General features: G+C 46.2%; 1 protein-coding gene across 1 annotated transcript in view; it reads right to left on the bottom strand.

The window, feature by feature from the left end:
* Positions 1–20812, bottom strand: part of DUSP16 (dual specificity phosphatase 16) — an 85577-nt gene that overhangs the window by 30669 nt on the left and 34096 nt on the right. Inside the window, exons 4-5 of the mRNA XM_060166855.1 lie at positions 16662–17252; positions 15535–15673 (exon numbers count right to left, since the gene is read on the bottom strand). Of these exons, the coding sequence (XP_060022838.1) occupies positions 15535–15673; positions 16662–16889 (367 nt within the window). The 5' untranslated portion in view covers positions 16890–17252. The remainder of the gene's footprint in view (positions 1–15534; positions 15674–16661; positions 17253–20812) is intronic.

Below are 20812 nucleotides of genomic sequence, written 5' to 3'. Positions count from 1 at the left end.
ATAGAAACCCCACCTTTCTTTGCGGGACCGACGAGGCCCTGGGGACCTGTACCTGTTCAGCGTTAAGGTTGCATTTCTTGCCCTTTCCAAACGCGCTCTCCAGCCACACAAAACTCACGGTCACCTCACACTTTCGTGCTGTTCTCTCACCACCACCGGTCCGCCCTGTGCACACACGCAGCATACAAGCCACACGCACGTGAGCCCCGCGGCCGTACAGCAGAGGGAGGGCGCGCAGAGGCCCCTGTACCTGAGTCTGTGTCCTGGCTTCACCATGTTCTAGCTGTTTGGACAAGTGACTTACGCCCTCTGGCTATCAGTTTCCTGTCCGTAAAATGGGAATAAGGATCACACCCGCCTCACAGAGCTGTCAGAGGACTGAATTAGCTGATATGCATGAGTGCTTTGTGCCCGCGCAGAGGGAGCCCTCCGTGGTACGGTGATCCGACATCGAGTGCCCAGCTTCATCTGGGGGCCCCCCTCCTCCACCCCTGATCTGCAGCTACACCTCGGTAGGATACACCTGAGACAAAGCGAAAACAGTCATGCTTCTAAGGCTGCATTTCCCAGAGTCTGCTCCAGGGCGCTGGCGTCCTTGCAGGAAGCTGACAGACGGGATATCGGTCCAAAAAGTAACAGAAACACTGCATATCACGTCTCCCTGGGAGACTCACAGCACACGTATTAAAAGCTCTGAAAAAAAATCTCTAAGGAAACTAGTTTACTTTCATTTAATTTAAGGGTCCCAAACTTATTTGACCATGGAATTTCCCCTCCCATTTCCCCCACTAAAATCTCTTAAAATCTAAGCTGGTGGAACTCAACACTCAAGGAAATGCTGTGCTAGGGCTGTCGCAGCTACTGAAATGAAGTAAATTAGAATCCCTACACCTAAAGTATAAGCCACGGCAATCTCAAAAAAGGGGTCAGTTAATATTGGCATACGTATGTGCCTGTCACTGTTTAGGATTTATCGTTTTATTTCATTAATGTTTTGTCCTTTTCAGTCTCTTAACTGCATAATGCAGTTATTTAAGGTGAGTTTTTCCCTCAAAGCAGTTCTTGTAATAATAGATGTTAAAGAGTCTATACGTTATCTGCCTATGTTACACCTACCCAACGTGATAACTGACGGTCACTATTGTGATTATAATTCAAATTTTAACTTCCATTAACTTTTGTTGTTCTGGTGTTTCTCTAAAGAACTGTTTTCATGTTTTTTCCTATTCTGTTTCCAAAACAGTTCATGGGATGATCTCTCATTTAAATCCAACAAAACGAGAGTCCAGTAAATGTTCTCAGAGAACAGAGAAACCAGGCAATCCAAGGAAACGCCACTTGAATTCCATCTGAAACTTATGTCATCATATTTATAAATAATGTAAGGACTCCCAGAGTTACTGGACATTTACTATGTGACAAGCGTTGCTCTAAGCACTTTACAAGGGTTTGTTCAGTCTTTACAACTGCCCCATGAGGTAGGTGCTTCGATTACTCCCACTTTACAGATAAGGAAAGAGAGGTTCAGAAAGACGCCGGGTGATAATCAACAGGGCTGGACGTGAGCCCGGCTCGAGACTGTACTCTCACTCGCTCTGCTAAGCCGTGTCTCTAAACACCATGGAATTAACTGCAACGCTCTCTAGGATGTGGGGACAGCCTGCTGACATCTCTGGGGTCCTGCCCTCATTTTAGTCTCATTTCACCAGCCTGAAAATGGCCACGGGCCTCTCCCAAACTGACGGAAGAGCCTTGCTTCCCCAAAGCCACATGGTTCAAAAACCTCGATGAGGGAGAGAAAAGGGAAGGAGATCTGACCTGACCAGAGAAACAAGAACTCTGTAAGTGTGAGTCACACGAGACCAGTAACAAAGCTGAGGAAGAACTAGCGGGGGATACGAAAAACACGGTCATGGCCGGCTTACGATCACAGTTTGTGAATCGGTGGTGAGACAGTTGCGGCGTCTCGGTGACTTTCAGCCCATCCTCCACCGAACTACGCTCAACAATCTCCAACAATCATAAACTGAAGGCCGGCCAGCCTGGGCTGTTTGAAGTGCAGCTCTATCATTCATTTTATCCTAAATCGCTTCTAACTTTGGTGGTCCTAACAAGTAAAATGTGAGTGTGGCTCTAGAAAATTCTAAGAAAACAGAAAAAAAAAAAAAAACGAGAGAAAGCAGCCACTATTCAGCCTCAAAACAAAACCCCAAAGCCAAACAAAACAGCAATAACACATTATAAAACAAACAGAAACTTTTTTTCTTCCTTACAAATTTTTTCAACTAATCTCTAGCAGCACAAATCCAAACAGCCTTAAAATACTTCACAGATTTTGCGAAATCAGAGCATTCATCTAGTGCTCAGGCTGGCTTGAAATGTCCCAAACCAGGACTCCTGGTAACTTCCACACAACACTACCTCAGCCAAAGAGTACGTTCTCCCTGATCTTTATCTCTGACAATGTTCCACTCTGCTGACATCCTCCTTTATTGACAGTTTTTTCCATTCGCTGACCTTTCATTCATCGTTGGACTCCAGTGACCCCAGTTTCATTTCATTAATTAACAACAGATGAGACACTGCCTGACTTACCCGAACCCTCGAGAAACTATCTGTAGCCTCATCGGCAACTCAGTTTTGAAATATGTCTGAAATGTCCCTCTTCCTCTTACAAGAAGACAAGTACAATTCATCTACGTAAACTTTCTGTTACAAATGGCTGACACACAGAATCAAGAGTCATCTCTGCCCTTGTCCCAACTCTGCTGTCCCCAGACCCTGAGTTAGATCCTATTATGACAAGAAGACACAACCCCAGTTCATGATCTCCGCTTGTTTACTGTGAAAGCAGTACTGAGAAACTGACACGCTTCTTGAAAAAGTTTAAAAATATTTTTTAAAGTCGTTCAAGTATCTGACTCACCGTCCAATCTTGCCAAGTTTCTCCTGTCCCTAGATTTTATGCTGCTTATCATCTAGGAATGGAGAGAATAGAAAGTCGAACAACGCACGTGTGCTTCCCTAAGACAGACCTGAATCTCAGAACGCTGTACCGGCTTTGGCCCCTTGAGCTAGGAGTGTTTGTTTTAAGAGGAAGGAAGACACATATGCAGACACCCTGGCCTGTAGAGAAAGGCGGGTGGGGAGACCAGCAGATAGACATACGGACACCACTGGCCTCTACAGACTTGGATGAACAGGCAGACAAACTGCAATGTTAAAAATCCGTATTTCTGTTAGTCTTCCACAAATTTACCTGTAGAATGCATATTTATAAATAAAAACATACATATTACTTTGGACGGAGAAAACACCTGGTACAGCTTAAAGCCATTCATAATTTGTATATCACTTTCTTCTCATTCAGCCAGGAAATACTTCTTCCCTTAAGAGTACCTCCTTCACAATTCAAACCATAAATATAATTTTCTATAAAAGCCAATGTCAACCACCATTCCATTTTCAGAGGCAAAAAAAGTCTGCCATGTAAAATAAAATACATAAAACGATGCCACTAAACAATTCTAACTGGTCGGTTTTCTCTTCCCTCTGACCCTTGCAGTTATAAATCACAGAGTTGTTTCTTAAAATAAAGGAATATTCACAAAAGTAGCACTTTACTACAGATTAGCAATGTTAATTTTCAGACGCAAATTCTCAAAATGTATCCGTATCCTTTTAGTCAAACCAGAGATAAATGTCAATTCCATGACCCTGAAGACAGTTCCTTGCAGGGAGAAACAGGGCTGCTCACTTATGCTTCAGTTCAAATGGGGAGCAAGTCCTAAGAGCTTTATCAGCTGACAGAGCTGCCTAAGCTGGGAAGGGGGATTAAAGGTAGCCCCTTCCCATACTGGGGATGAGTTCCATGGCTACGTACAGAAATCTATTTACACAAAGCTCTACTTTATGAAAGATATTTTTCTAAAGTCATATGCAAATTTAATTTCTGTACATTAAACCATTTTCACAGTTTATATAATTTCAGCTTTTAAATATAGTTCTCATGCAGCTTAACCCTTTTGTAAAACAAAGACCCCCTTTTTGGGACATAAATACGACCCATTCATTTACTTATTCTAGAATGTATGTGAAGGAATTTTTTTTTTTTTTTTTGCAGTACGCGGGCCTCTCACTGTCGTGGCCTCTCCCGTTGCGGAGCACAGGCTCCGGACGCGCAGGCTCAGCGGCCATGGCTCACGGGCCCAGCCACTCCGCGGCATGTGGGATCTTCCCGGACCGGGGCACGAACCCGTGTCCCCTGCATCGCAGGCAGACTCTCAACCACTGCGCCACCAGGGAAGCCCTATGTGAAGGATATAAGTGAAGTATTCCTGCACCTGTAGAGAACAGTTCTCTCCACACTGAAAATAAAATCTGGGCTTTGCTATTACACAAAGGAGACAACCCTAATATTAAACAATGAAATGCTGAAATGTGTATTTTGCAAGTATTTTAATTGCTCTCATGAATAACTATTTTGCACTTTAGTCTGAAGTGACTGATTCAGGCAACTTTACCCTCTAACCATTTAAAAACACACAAGCATGGTCACAGTTCTCCCAGGGTCAGTGGACTGTATACATGGAAAGCTGAAACTACTGACATGAAAGGCAAAGGAAAGGCAACATAATTTTGTACCTCCGAAGAAAGCAAACAAAAATATGTAACTGTACTTTTCCAATGCACATAGGTTGGTCTGGGTGAGCCCAACCACACAGGCTTGATCGATCATTTCCAGGGGGGTAGAGAGCATGGCGCACTTTCCTCAGCAACAGCAGCAGCAATTATGTCCTAGCTAGTCAACTCTCCGCTGAGCAGCCCAGAAGAGAAAAATCCCAAATGACGTGGAACGCTCATTTTAAACTCTCATTCCATCTCCTCCATCCACCTGACAGGATGGTGGACAGACATGCATTTCTGTGGAGATCCTCCAGGAAGCCTGAGAAGTAGCCTCCAACTCGTAAAACCTGCCCCATAAATAACACCCCCAAAAAAGCTCACTCTGTATGAGAACAACCTATCCCCTGGCACAGCTGGGGAATGGGACATTCTAGCTAATTTTTTTTTAAACAAAACAATCCCATCTCTCTTTTTTTAAATAAATAAATTTATTTATTTATTTATTTTGGCTGCTTTGGGTCTTCATTGCTGCACATCGGCCTTTCTCTAGTTGCGGTGAGCAGCAGCTATTCTTCGTTGTGGCGTGCGGGCTCAGTAGTTGTGGCTCACGGGCTCATCAGTTGTGGCTCGTGGGCCCTAGATCGCGGGCTCAGTAGTTGTGGCTCACGGGCTCATCAGTTGTGGCTCGTGGGCTCTAGATCGCAGGCTCAGTAGTTGTGGTGCACGGGCTTAGCTGCTCCGCGGCATGTGGGATCTTCCCGGACCAGGGCTCGAACCCGTGTCCCCTGCACTGGCAGGCGGATTCTTAACCACTGCGCCACCAGGGAAGCCCTCTAGCTGATTTTTGGATTAACACAGTTATCAAACACACGATAAACGAATTAAAAAATTTCAAAATACTAGCGTAAAAAAAGCACTAAATACTAAAATAATGCAACTTACAAGAGTTCTCGTGTCTCATAATGTCTAAATCTTACATTCCTCAAGATAATGTTATCTAGATCAATTCGACTGGCAAAATCCAGAAGTGTTGTTTAGTAAAGAGTTCTCAGAAGATGTCGAGTGGTATTTTTTACTCTTACTGATCTTTCAAATTGGCAATACGTAACTATACCCAGAGGCTCTTCTTCAACACACACAAACACACGCACACACGCACAGCCAGGCAGGACTCTCAATACCTGCCTTCAAACAAAGGTTGTTCTGAACAGCACAACCAGAACGACCAATCAAAAGGAACTACGGCCAGAATCCACCCTTGGCTAAGCAAAGGCAACAAGCTCTATAAGCAGGAGAGAGGTTCCCAGAGGCCACCCGACTGGTCCTCCAGTGACTTTAAGACGTGAAGCTACGGCCAAGCGAACAGCAGCCTGGGGCTTCCTGAGGAGGAAGCACCTAGAAGGCCTCTGCTTCCATCAGCATGGAAGGAGGAGGTTACTAAGGAGATCACCTTTGCTCATGTTCACCTGAAAATCGAAGATTTCCAAGGTTGCATTTGGGGGCTTGACGTCCCAAACTCCAACCTAACGTTTTCAATCCTCTTTTGGTCATTTTCCCTTGAAAGACTTATCGATACTTCTGAAATAACTTCCAAGCCCACATCTCGCCCTCCTTGGCTCTGTACCCTGTTCGCGTCTGCCCCGTTCTCCCCGTCACCTCAGCAGCAGCCATCTGGCATGCCAACACTCAGACTTGCTTTTGCGAGGTCCGTCTGTCTGTCCCCGCCTCCTCCCCCCCACCCCCAGCCCACAAGCTCCATGCCGCACTGCTAGATAAATTCAGGAACAGCTCTCTCTGATCTGTCCGTCCTTTTCCCAACTTGTTTCCACTCTGCGGCCAGATTAAGGTCCTGAGATAAAGTGTTGATGTATCCTCTGCTCCCAAATACCCACAGAATACAATTCAAAATTCCTGATCAGACACTCAAGCCCTTCATCACCTGATCCCACTCTACTGTCCACCCTCACTGTCCCTATTCTACCCACCACCATGGCCCAGGCCCATTCATCTTCTTACTGTTTTCCCACCACACCTGGGCTTTCTCATCTCCAGCCTCTGGTAACAACCAGGGAAGTCCCTCTAGTTTCAATTCTATTCTGTTGCATTTTTTAAAATTCTGCTGTATTAAAAAAAATTCTTCCCTGACCAGTGTATTTAAATATGGTCTTGCCAACTTAGAACTTCTATAAAAGGTATAGCCATGGGAATTCCCTGGCAGTTCAGGGGTCAGGGCTCCATGCGTCCACTTCAGGAAGCACAGGCTCGATCGCTGGTCAGGGAACTAAGATCCCACAAGCCACGCAGCCAAAAAATACACACACACACACAGCCATCACACGGCAGTAAGAATTTACCATTAACCTGGTAATTGTGAATTCTCTTTCCGTGTGTGTGTGTGTGTGTGTGTGTGTGTGTGTGTGGTGACCTCTTACCTCTCCGGCTATAATACCCTGTGAACTGTCTGCATAAGAATTGTGTCTCACATTCCTCTGCAATCACCTCTGCATTTAGCACAGTGCTTGGCACATAATTAAATGTTTATTGACTCCTCCCTTGATACAATGAATAGCTGTTGATGGACATAAGTCTTGTGTATTTTGGGCGTTCAAAAGGACTTCCTGGGGCTTCCCTGGTGGCGCAGTGGTTGAGAGTCCGCCTGCCGATGCAGGGGACACGGGTTCGTGCCCCGGTCTGGGAGGATCCCACATGCCGCGGAGTGGCTGGGCCCATGAGCCATGGCCGCTGAGCCTGCGCGTCCGGAGCCTGTGCTCCGCAACGGGAGAGGCCACAACAGTAAGAGGCCCGCGTATCACAAAAAAAAAAAAAACCAAAAAAAAAAACGACTTCCTGATTCCATTCAGAGCTGAAGGCTCTGCGGGCCTGGGTGTGAGCCCAGAACCTGCTTCCTACTCCTTGACCACAAGGCCCCAGAGGACCCTCAGGGTGAGCAAAGCGGCACAGGGCAAGGAAAGCATTTCTCTGCTACGAAAGGTTAAAAGGGGAGACTTGGTAAATTCTGCTTTCATCACCCAGAAGCCCCAGTGAGTCCTCAGGGTGCTTCTATCACGTCCAGGGAACTTTCCACGAGAGGTGGGTTCCCTCGGCGGCTCAGGACGACAGAGTCCGGTACGACATCCAGGGCTCAGGGGACCAGGGGCACAGCTCTCAGGAAACGCACTGGACCAACTATCATCAGATCCCGGCTAAGGATGAAGCGGCTGCCGGATGTGCCCCTGGTGACCGTCGGGGGCAAGGCCTCACGAGACTATCCATCGGGAGACGAAGCTCTGAGTCCCGAGGAAAAGCGAATGGGAGTCTGGTCTCCGGAGGACGACCCTTCGGAGTCCCATCTGCCTGACGTGTGAACTGCGCACGGGTCACCACACAGCTCACTTCTTGGGCCTTTTCCCGTGAAGCTCAGGCTTCCTAATCCACCACGAGCAGGCCCTCCCGGGACCCCCTGGGGTGTGTCCACTCTGGCAGCCGTCCTCCTCCGGGGCCAAGCGCACCGCCTCCCAGCAGATGCGGCGGAGCAGCGGGAAGGAAAGGGTCCCTGTTTGTCAGCCAAACAACCCTGGAGACCACTGGCACCCACAGGAGGGTGCAGAGCCGTGCCGTGGGCACTGCTGCGAGCCGGACACGGCGCTGGCTGATGGGACCGTGACCACGACAGAGGTCCTCTCTGGAATTGACAGTTCGGTGGGACAAACTTCAACCAAATAATTAGATGAATAATTGGCTAATTATGGTGGGTGGCCAAAGGAGTGCGTGTGACAAGAGGACACCCAACTGTGCCTGGGAGCCGGGGGGGCTTGACGGCCACCGTGAATCCAGTAGGAGACACCCAGGTACATGGGGAGAGGGGGACACTTGGAGGAGGAGGCTGCAGGTCTCGGGCACCTGAGGCTGAAGTGCTAAAATCACACACACACACACACACACACACACACACACACACACACACACACACACACACACACACACACACACACACACACACACACACACACACACACACACACACACACACACACACACACACACACACCCCGAGGACGGAGAGCGGCACGAGATGAGGGCACAGAGGCAGGCACGAGCCGTCACTGCAGGGCTTCGGAGTCGGGGAAGGGTTCTGGAATTTTCCCTAAGAGCACTGATGCAGACTAGGCTGGGGAGTGATATAATCACAGTTACGCTGAAAATATCAAAGAGAGACGTAACGTTGGCGAGGGTGCGAGGAAAGGGCAGAGAGGCAGCAAGACAGGGTGAGAGAGCAGGGAAGAGGGTCCCGGGGCAGGTCTGAGGGGCTGATGTGGGCCTGAGTTGGAAGCATAGCGCAGGGAGGCCAGAAGAAAGGTCTGGTGGCCAAGAGGTGACAGGTGTCACCGAGCCTCCAAAGGCTCCCCAGGCCAGCCCAGCAAAGCACAGACTCGTCCTGCCAGGCTGAAGGGCCCGCGCAGCCTGACTGCACTTCCTCTCAAGTCCCCTTCCTCCCGTCAAAAAAGTCCACTCAGCCTCCTGGCTGCCTCCTAAAATCTGTGTTCACTCCTGCCATTTTTAATGATGTCAGTCCACAGAGGACCCTCCCCACCCAAATCTTACTCACTTTTCAAGGTTCGATTAAAATTCCACCGCCGCCCTCAAACCTTCCCCAACTCCTGCAGGCAACACCGAGTCACCCCTTATCACTCGACGCACTGTCATCTGCTTCTATTTCATCCGCTCCAGACGTGCTGCCCCAAATTAACCGAGGGGTCTCCAGGGCAGGGGCAAGATGTGCACTTTTCCAGTACCCTATCCCCCAGGCCCACCCCGGGGCCCACCCAAGGGAGCCCTCGAACACTGTGAGTGAGGCCAGCTGAATGGACAGGACACAAATGACATGACCAGGGCAGGGGAAGACTGATGTCACCACTGTCACCCAGGGTGCTTCTGTGTAGCTTGTGCCAAATGTCAGGGTGAGGGACTGTCTCGAGCCTGGTCTGCAGTCCATTTGTTAAAGACACAGCCTCAGGCATGATGTCTTAGCCACCGGTAGCTGCGGAGTGACAGGGCTGGCTTGTTACCACACAGGCAGGTAAGAACTGGAGAAAAGACGGGCCAGTTTAGATAACCTCATGCAAACTGAGAAGTAGAGCCAGCAACTACACGGCAGCCAGTGGGCGAAACAGTACCTATTTTTAGTCTGTTTTCAGTGGCCCTCACCGCAGCTCTTTCAACACAAGAAGAGCCAATTCCTGAACAACTGCAGTACTTTGACTGGAATCCATTAACGTCAATCTCTTTTACCAGCTACTACAGGATCTGAAATGGGAGGATTGAAGATTTCCCTTCTCTAGACACAAGGACAGAAGAAACGCCACACTGGATGAGAGAACGGATGATGACAACGGCGCGCACAGCAAATCTGTGAGCGGTAGGACCGGGTTCTGCCCTACTTGCATTAGGAAGGTAACTGGCTCCACTAAAGCAAAGCTGCACATTTACCACACAGAACTGCTGACTGAATCTAGATTCCTGTTAAACTGAAAATGTGTCAAGAGTCAAATACATTTTTATTCACTCCTAGCTCTAACTACAGTAGCAGCTCTAACTCAAAACAAAGAAATACGTATTTGGCCTTTAGCCGCAGCAGACATTAATCTAAGACCTTAGCTGTGTTTGGAGACAAAATGTTTCTAAGAGCCCTCAGCACTGCGCCTGACACTAACCCCAATGGTATCTTCCATCATTATCCGCAGTGGTATTTCAGCTCAGGACAGAGTAGACTTTTATTTGATGATTCCCCCCAGCTGAAAAAATTTAATGCTTAAAAATTTTATATACAGTCTGTTTTCATACATTGCTTCTCCCATAAAATGTGAAGTAAGAATATGACTCTGCAGTTCACAAAGAGGCTGAGAGATAAAGCAGAAACTAACACACCATTGTAAAGCAATTATACCCCAATAAAGATGCTAAAAAAAAAAAAACAAAGAGGCTGAGAGAGAGCTACCACAAAAGCACAGGCCTGATCTGAAGCGGGCACCCGATTCTCAGTCTAGCCTCCTGAGGGAATTCCAGACGACTCAGGAATTACTGCAGACAGGGGCCTGGGCGCACAGTGAGAAGAGGGAGAGCTGGGGAGAGTCACGCAAGGGCTCTGTTATTTTCCTCGTCTGTAAATGAAAGGGCTGAGGTCTGTGATTCAGTTAGGGTTTTTGGCTGCAGGGCAATCCTGTGCCTCAACACAGGGTAGAAATGAGTGCTGCAGAATTAGCAAACTTTCGTGGGTCCCTTTTGCTTTTACTCAGAGTTACAACAGCGAGGAAAGAGAAGAAAATAATAGAACAGCAATCTTTGTTTCTACTAAATGAACCCGCTTATTCTGTTTTCTCTGTGTCAGCACACGCAAAAACAGTCTCGACTCGGTGGTTTTTCTTTTTTTCTAATATATTTGCTCTCAATCTAGCACCCTTAGAAATATACTGATAATAGACAAAGGCAAGTAAAATAAAGTAATATAATGAATAAAGGCCAAGAAACAAGATTCTTTTTTAGAGAGAACTAGTTTTCTGAAGGTTAACAAGACCAAAAAAGTTGATCAGTAAGTCAAGGTTGGCAACTGTTTATATCCATCAACGATGAGGGACAACTTTCCAAAGGGATCCAAGTTCATTCTTTTTGGCTAAGATGAGGCTACAACTCATAGTAAAACCCTTTAATCCCCTGGGGGGGAAACAATGCTATGGTCTAATCTGGCTTGGTTATCGGGAGACTACTGGGAGACTTATTAATGGCTAAGCAGGATAAGCAATTTAATTTTTTTTAAAAATAAATTTATTTATTTGTTTTTGGCTGCGTTGGGTCTTGGTTTCTGCACGTGGGCATCCCCTAGTTGCAGCGAGCAGGGGCTACTCTTCACTGCGGTGCGCGAGCTTCTCATTGCGGTGGCTTCTCTTATTGCAAAGCGTGGCCTCTAGGCGCGCAAGCTTCAGTAGTTATGGCACCCGGGCTCAGTAGCTGTGGCACACGGGCTTAGCTGCTCCGCGGCGTGTGGGATCTTCCCGGACCAGGGCTTTAACCCGTGTCCTCTGCACTGGCAGGTGGGTTCCTATCTACTGCGCCATCAGGGAAGTCCCTCAATTTAAAGTACAAAAAAAATGATTTCAACTGTTCTCAATTCATACGGATTCAAGGGCTTGTATCCTCCTATGAGTGGCACTAGGTTTTCTAGAGCTCGCAGCTCCTCATCAAAGCTCAGGATTCAAGCCCTGTTTAATTGTACTAGAGTTTTGTTTTGTTTTTTGGCCACACCACGTGGCTTGTGGGATCTTAGTTCCCCGACCAGGGATTGAACCCAGGCCCTCAGCAGTGAGAACTCAGAGTCCTAACCACTGGGCCGCCGGGGGATTCCCTGTACTAGCGTATTTATTAGATCTTAAAATCATGTTGAAATCTGCTTAAATAGATGGAAACATTTTCGTATTAGATACTTTTCCCATAGCAGCTATATTTTTGCTCTACCTGAACGAAGACAACTTGCAAATCATTTATGTCAAAATATCCTCGTTTTCGCTACACTTTCAGATTAGTTTCATCGCTGTTTAATCACTTACAAATTAAACTAAATGAATAAAATAAGTCATATGAAACACAAATGGTATAAACCTACATGTAAGCTCGTTTATATTTCAGATATCCATTGAAAACTGAAGAAGTGCTAGGCCTTGTGGGGAACACAGGGATGAACAAGACACAGTCCTCGGCTTGAAAACAGAGAATCCAGGAGGGGGGTTAAGCTAACAAATGAAGAAGATACATGACAACGTAAGTTTAACTAAGATTTTAAGATACTGATCGAAGACTCGCATGTGGCACATGGCTGTCAAATATTAATCACTTGGTTTAGAATACTGGCTGGGCTTAAAAAGAGGGAAAGTTGATCAGTCAGGGGTCAAGATCGCTGGCTGAGTAGGGCCCGCAGATGTGGCCAGTACAGGCCGAGTCCACTGCAGACCCAGGTTCTAAGTTTCAGGACTGGAAGGCTTGGGACCCCGGTCTCACTGATAATCAGTTGTCGAAGTGGCTTAACAGGACCCCCTTCCCCGGCAGAAGCTGAAGGTTACCAGGCTAGCCTGTCCCGGAGCAGAGCCTGCTGCTCCACAGGAAGAACTGAGCCCACTGAGCTCCAGGGCAGCTTCCCCGAGTCCAGCCCTCTCCCGAGACGGAGTCTTCGTTGTTAACGTCCATGTCACTAGGTCCCACAGGTCAGTCTGGGTCTCCTCTTGCTTGAGGAAAAGGGCTTATTAAGATGCTTCCTCTATCAGTTCCTCGGGGAGGTCCTCTCCTTCCCCTTCTCCAGAGTCACTGCTCCCTAGGTAAGGTGGCCCTGAGAAGGTGAATGGAATTCGGGCCACAATTCTTCACTCCATATACTGATATAATGACCATAAAAAAACCATCTGACGTATCTAATACTTTCTTCCTGTCAATCTCAAAGTAACTGAAAGCTCTAAAGTAATGGAGAAATCACTCCAAGAAACCACTTTGTCTTTCTATTATCACATCCCCCCCCACCAGGGCCGACAAGCATCTGTAACTGCTGAAAGCATCAGGGGCAGCTTGTAGTGAAACTTGTCTCCAGCAACCCTGTCATTTCCCGTAGCACCTGTGGGACGCTAGCATGCTTTTCCAAGGTCAGTGATTTTCCCCGAAGCAAAATATTTAAGAAACACGTGTTGATATGTCCTTCTACCCCACATCCCTGGGACGTCCTCTAGAGCAGCTGCTGGAACTTGGCAAAAAACAAAAAAGCGAAAGCACAAAACAAAAAAAAAAAACACTGCCGAGAACTGATGGTCACGCCTTCCCCAGCACTCGCTTTCTTCTACTAACTCTCTTTTCTGTCCACTCTGAGGAACAGGCTCACTAACCAAGGGAATTTCCAACCGGTCAGAAGCTTTGGGATGGCCGAGAGGCTTTTAATCATCCGGAACCCTCTCTGAGGTGTCCTAAGAAATCTCGCTGCTCAGAAACGCCCAAACAAGGGCATTCAGTCCCTGAAGCCACCTTCTAAGCTGAAAGAAATACAGGATTCTGGAGTGTGGATGACGAGACGGAGCTGTGAATACACGTATGTGGTTCTCGGAGCTGCCTCGACGGGCTTTCCTTTAGGCCTAGGACCCACTTCTGGTACAAAGTGGGGATGCCAGGGGTTCTGACCAGCACCATCCCACGTATCCCTAGGGCTGATCTCGAGGGTCAGAATGAGTCCTTTTCCTTCCTTACTGCCCAGTGAGCACCCCTCCCAAAGCCGCACATGGCTGGAAGGAACCTTCCACATAACAAGGGAGAGCTCCTCGGGAAAGAGGAGAGACGACTTGAGTAACTAAAACTCGACATGAGCTCATTCCTCCGGGAGCATCTGCCTGGCCAAGCCGTCGGGTCAGAGCCCCCGTAGAGAAAAGCGTCTCAAACAAGAGCAAAGAGGGATAATCGCCTTCCCTCTGGGTGCACCCTCTTTAAGAAAAACCCTGGTTCCGTCGATAGTTCCAGTTTACCTTTCCAAGGTAAAGTCCCTCACAGTGGCTCCAAGAAGCACGACTGCGTTCCTAAACTCAGCAACCGAGGTGAGTGGGACTCTAATAACAGCTGTCAGGTGTAACACACTTACACTCCCAGTGAAAGACCGTGCCTACCAAGAGACACAGAACCTAATGCTATAATTCTCCATTACAGAGTTCTGAGAGCTCCGTTCTGAGACCGAGCTGGCTTCACTTTAGGACAGAATTGCAGCATAGATGAAACGTGTGCCAACAGACGACCTGAAAGTGACAGGTAACGATGCTTTACTCTTTGAAACCGGGAGCAAAAGCTGACGAGGGAGAAATGAAGACACAGAAGTCTCATTGAAACCTTCAGGGAGTTTAAACGTGGTAACAAACCAACAACTGATTCAGCCTATTCTCTTCCAGCTGAAATGTCCACAGTCTAACCATCAGTTGCCAGTAACATCAAGCTCACCGGACTCTCCCTGCAACAAAAGACGAAAGGTGCGAAAGTGACAATATCTGTCAATATTTTGTTTTTCTTAGATCAGATTTTTAAAAGCGATCTTGCCGATCACTGTGGCAGAATCTGCTGGACACAGCGGCTTTGTGGTAAAGGTTACTGCGCATTGTCAAACTGTATTCCCTGCTCTGGGAGCCAGAGTGAGTGAAAGGGCTTCGGTGCTGTCTGCCAAACAGGGAAAGCAAAGGATGAACAGTCTGCTTTGGAATTTGATGAGATGGAACTCCCACACCACCCTCCTTTAGGGCAGATATAAAATAGTTAGTCCTTTCCGTGCGCTTTACAAAGTCAGCCGGTTGCTTAGCATTTGCAAGTTGAGACTCTTTTCAGTTGTGAAAACAAAACAAAAATACGTAAGTTAGTTTTAAAATTTTCCCTCTCATTATTGGAAGAAATATTCCGCACACATTCTCTTTCTATCTCATTGTACATAACGTCCAAGATGGGTGATCTTATTGCTGGAGTCCACTTCAACCAAAAATGTTTAACAGGGGTTCACATCGAATACTGGGCGGGTCCTCTCCTTGGGGGTGGGCACTGAGAGCGAGCTGAAATGCAGAGCATTCGGTGTTCGTAGATCTACACGGGCGCACAGACCTACACGGCACTTCTGGCTAATAAATACCCGATGAAGAGGCATTTGAGCTAAATCAGAAATACACTGACCAACGGGGAAGAACAACAGCATTCAGGTTAACTAGGATAGTTACGTCGATCAGAAGCTATAAATAAGTCATTTTACACAGTGACCTCAAAGTTGCGTCCACCTAGTATACTTCGAGCTCGTTGTGGAACCCTGCGTACTCACAGGCTCAAGGAGGTTGCGAGCCCTCACAGTTGTACCACAAGCCTTACCTGCTAGCAGGTGAACAGAGCTGAAGCTCTTCTCCAGTTTACCCAGGAGTACAGTGAGAAAACAGTCTGAGGCCAGAGAGGCCACATCTTGGGAGCTTTGATCGTAAACTACAACCTTCTGACTGCAATCAACGTCGACCTAAAATGCAAACGTGAGGCTGTCAGGGAGGAAAGCGAGGAAAATAATCCCATACACCTCTGCTGCTGAAGCAAGTAACTGCTTCCTGTTTTCCTTAATAATCTGAATAAAAATGAGATGTGGTCCAATGTACTGGATAAACCAAGCATACGCACGGTTTAAATGTTTGCAAAAATCAACATTTGCAAGGCAAACTTGATGCTATTTCTGTGTAAATGTGCTCAAAACTCCTTAGTTTTAAATCCTTAACACGATAACAGGGTTAAAAACATGTACAACAAAATAATACGCAAAATAAACGTAACGATCCCGATCCCCCGAACTAAAGAAACATTTAAAATGGTTTCTACTCGGTAACAAATCAGCTTTTCGCAAGATTAAAGCACGAACTCATTTTTATTCCTGAACAAAACAAATAGCCTTACCTACCACAAAGCTGACAGTCTGGTATCCTAAGAAAAACTCTCCTTGAAGATCCTTAAATTCTGACCATTACCTTAACTTCCCACAAACAAAAAACACTTGTAATATAATTCGTTTCTACTTTCTTGTCAAGGCACTTGAAAAGAACGATTTCCTTTCAGTACATTTGTAAACAACATAAAACCATGTATTAGTTATTAATAATATACAGACCATATACTATTATATAACTGCTAACAATTGAGTATTATAATATACTGTATTAGCCATAACTTTTTATTTGTGTTAAATTAATGAAACAATTTTTAGCATTAATAGGGAAACATAGCACTGGATCAAATAAAAACAAGTTAAGCTTTCTGTGTAGCTTAGAAACATCCTGAGGTGTGACAGTGTCTACAATTAGTGAATTATTCTGAGGCAGCATAAGGTATCACCGTTTAGAAAAAGCAACCCAAACTTCCTCAAATTACTTTCTCCCCTTAAAAATGAGGCTTCATTTAAAATGATTCCCCATTCAGCAGGTCCATTTAGTTTAAAAAGGAAAAAACAAGCAAGCATGTACCTTGTGTTTGGCTGAGTGCTGGATGAGCTCTGTAATTAACACTTTGTCCTGTTGCAACCTTCGCTTCATAAGCTTGGAGCAGTTGATATTAATGGCTTCCAAAATGTGGGACGTATTGTATTCCACAAATGGCCGGCTATCAATTAGCAGCACTTTTTCCGTTCCACTTTCCAGCAGAGCCACCAACCTCTCAGTAACAATTTGAGTTCCAATCATCTCATGGGCCATGACAACAATAAGTCCTCTTTTCCCACCTCCTCCTTTAATTTGCCACGATGATGTAATGGTGGTGTGCTCAAAGGCTCAGCCACTCCATTGTACTGAAATGTATGAGGTCAGGCTGGTGGCGACTGGCAAGAGGAGAGTTAAACCCATTTTCAGCAAGAGCCCTCCAAGTGAATGTCTCTTTCTCTTTCCCGTTGATGTGCTCTCGCAGAGGCCTCCTGCCACAAAGCAGCCCCTCACACTTGATTCATAAAGAGATGACTGGAATAACCATTCCAACAAAAGATGCTTTGGGGCAGCCAGTGCATTACATCATTCTTTACCTCTGTTCCCTCGCGCCAACAGCTTTACATGGGGCTGAAAAGCCTACATGGAGAGAGAATGACAGACGGAAAACAAAACACGGGGGTCAGAAAAAGAAAGAGCATCGGATTAGAGGGAGTGTATGATTCATAATATTTACCCCATTAATCTAATTCCATGCTTGATGCACTGTTTCATTTGAACAAACAAACAAAAAGGACAAGTAGGTATGGCTTCAGGAAACGTACTAATGATGATTCGCTTTCACCGCAAAATATAAAAACTCAAAGATGACAAAACAAGACAGAGTCATGAATTATATATAATCACCTGGGGGCCCAGAACTACTTGACTTACAGTATGAAATGAAAAGAGCTGTAAAAAGCCAGTCCAAGCATTTTTATTCCAGCTTTTATTTGCTTATTTCTTGAAAATAGCACAAAAAACCACCACCTAAGATCAGGTTAGCAATCTGACGTTGTCAGGACATAAAAACCTTTCCTGATGGCTTGAGAATTACTATGATAAATGGAGTGTGTGTGCTGTGAGCATTCCTTGAAACTACCCTCGGGAAGAAGAGGCAGGAAAATGGGAGGTTCTGTAAATTTCAGCTGCCTTTTAAGGAAGAGGAGGGGCAATGACTGATGTACTTGTCACACCAAGTGCTGAACTAGCTGCTGGGGGCCTGTGAGGCATCCACTCCGCCCCAGGCCGACTCACAGCTAAGATCCTGGCCGGTCCTCCGCTTCCAGTTCGCTTTTTCTTGTACCTCATTTTTAAGAGACTCCCTGATTCCCAGCCTCAGAAAATCTCACACCTTGACCTTGGACTCTAGGTCAGCAACCCAGGCATACGAGAGCCCTTAATACTGGACCTGATGCTTACTTATTCTTGCCAGACTCCTAAGATAGACCATTTCCTGGTTAACGCTAGTCGGAGTTTTGTGCCCAGAGCTTAAGCCCGCACCCGGACCTTCAATATTCTCACGTTCCGATCTCCCCGGTCCATCTCTGCTTATAGGAAATGCCCTACTACATAAAACTAGACGTCCACTGTCGGCATTCGACTTCTGGAGGTTAAACTACCTGATGGCAGACGTTTTGTACTGTATTTCTTCCTTCCACAGTGTTCTGCACATAAGATATTCAATTTACACTGTTACAAGTTAGTAAAATCCTCCTTGTTCCAAAAATGATTTAAGATACTGAATAATTCATATGTGATTAACTGATTTTGGATTAGGATGATAGGCCCCCTCAAACATCATGGGGTCCTGTTTCCTAATTTCAGACTTAGAAATTAGAAGCTGAAGCATGGAGAAGTAGGAGTAGACAGGATAGAGAGAGGAGTGGCCTCGCCCTGTACTTGTTACGTAACTTCGGACAAACCATATTAACCCCTCTGACCACGCTTTCCTCATCTCTAAAAGGGACATATAGTATTGGCCTTGTCTCCTCACAAAGTTTGTTTTGAGGATGAAATTATGTCAGTTATCTAAAGAGAGTAAGTCAGAAAGCAACTGGTCATCACACAGAGAAAGGAGGAAAAATGCTGTAAAGATGCCAATGGTGAACAGAGCTGCCTTGCATCTGGAATCTGAAAGGCATCCCTCAGCAGATAAAGACGGGGCAATTCCATCCTGCTACAGTCCGGCTTCAGCCAGGCTGTGCCGCTTCTCACGGAGCCAGACATCCACGGCGTTAGAAGGCACCTGAGAAGCCATCGCGTCTAGCCTCACGTCTCACAAATCAGCTCCACATAACACATTATTTGTCCATTTCGTATCTTCATTATACGGATGTATTATTTTTAGTACAGCTTAATGGCAATGAAGCACAAAAGTCATCTCTACCTTCGACTGGAGAAACCAGAGCAGAGAATTTGTCCTACTCAATCAACCAATGCACATTCGCACAGCACCTACCCAGGGTATTTCTGACTCAAGTCCTGACTGCCCGGTGACACGGTTCACAGCCACGCAAGGTCCTGGGCTCGGATGGCCTGACTCCCTCCCCGGGGCTCCCACTCCCGGGTTACCCTGTTTTCCTAAGAACCTGTCCCCACAGTGAAGCTGCGCTGAGACAGAGTGACGTGACTTGTCCACGCGGGAGCCCGGGCAGCGCAGAAAGTGGAAACCCGAGAACGGGAGCAAGTGGATGCCAACAATGGCCTGAGTCTCTGGGCCCCATTGGCTCCTCTCAGTGGTGCAAACCGGGCAGGACAAAGCAGTTATCTGGGTTAGCAGATCGAGGGACAAAGGGAGGGAGAAGACGGCAAACATGCAAAAGCTGAGTGAGAAAGTTCTCATCTTTGCTTCCCTCCAGCCAACTCTCAGAAGCCCAGATCACTGAAACCCAAGGCAGGCTGCGGCCAACAGGTTCACCAGGAAGAAAACGGTCATTCCTCCCCAGAGAACCAGAGTCGGTCGTTCCGGATAGAAAAAGACCCTTTCCCTGACCAAGAAGAGGTCTGGTCAAAGTGACCCTGACATGAGGATGTAGCTGAAACAAAACAGTGAAGGTGAACTGGGGGTAAAGTTACGCCTCTCACATTGTCCTGCGGCCAGCTGGAGCCCTCTGGCAGCACCTTCATGCGCAACATCTGATGTTCTGAGGTCCCAGGTGACTACAGAGGAGGCCGAGGCTGCCAAGGGGCTGTGGAAGGTGAGGTAACAACAGCCTTAAACCTCGTTCACTTGCAGCTACAGAATTCTGGGGAAGACCGCATCCCAGGCTACAGCTCTAATTTAGAAATTTCTCTCCATTCACTGTTCTTTCCGAAGAAGGTCAACACGCTGAGACCAGGGACGCATCTGTGATAGTTTTGTTCTCGGAATCTCCTGCATCAAGTAGGATTTAAGAGATGACAGGAGAATATTTGATAGGTGGCACCCCAACAAGCTCATCTTACCCCAAAATCTCTTCAAGAAGTCAGAAGGCATACAAATTTTTAGATGGAACACGGGGGCCCAAGTGCATATAGCAAAGCCCAGGGCAGGCCAGCTTTGCTATTTACCTATTTTCTTAGACAATTTTAAAAGTTTTAATTGATTTCTTTCTATTTTTCATACAAAGTATAGTCACATGGCTCAAAAAAAATAAAAAATAGAAAACTGTATACACACTATGAATACGTATACTTTATCCATCCAGTGTTTGTCCACTATATTTCAATAAAACTGTTAAAATTGCCATTATATTCAAAGTCCAACAAATACATTTAAGTGAAAAAAATGAGCACATCGAAAATCCTTCTCCCACCCTTGTCCTCCGCCTGCCCAGGTCCTCCCTGGCCCTCTAACTGGTAAACACTGTTAATAGTTTCTTCTGATTTCTTCCAAAGATTTTTTAAAATGAAAATAGAATAAAACACTATATATTCTTTTCCTTTTCCTTCTCTGTTCAACTGGATACACAGTACTGTTACACATCCTGCTTTTTCTTTCACTTAAAATACTCCAATTTGATTTCTTCCAAATTTAGTTAGAATGTAATACAACCTATATATCCATGGGTCTCCCATACATGCACTTTTGGAAATCTAAATAAAACATGTAGAAATACTTAACCTTAAAAGACAACTCCCAACCATAATTCAAAAAGAGTCATGTACCACAATGTTCA

The sequence above is a fragment of the Lagenorhynchus albirostris genome, chromosome 11 (genome assembly GCF_949774975.1).
Source record: "Lagenorhynchus albirostris chromosome 11, mLagAlb1.1, whole genome shotgun sequence".
Classification (NCBI taxonomy): domain Eukaryota; kingdom Metazoa; phylum Chordata; class Mammalia; order Artiodactyla; family Delphinidae; genus Lagenorhynchus; species Lagenorhynchus albirostris.
Note: the sequence above shows the minus strand (reverse complement) of the source record. Positions and strands in the feature narration are given on the sequence as shown.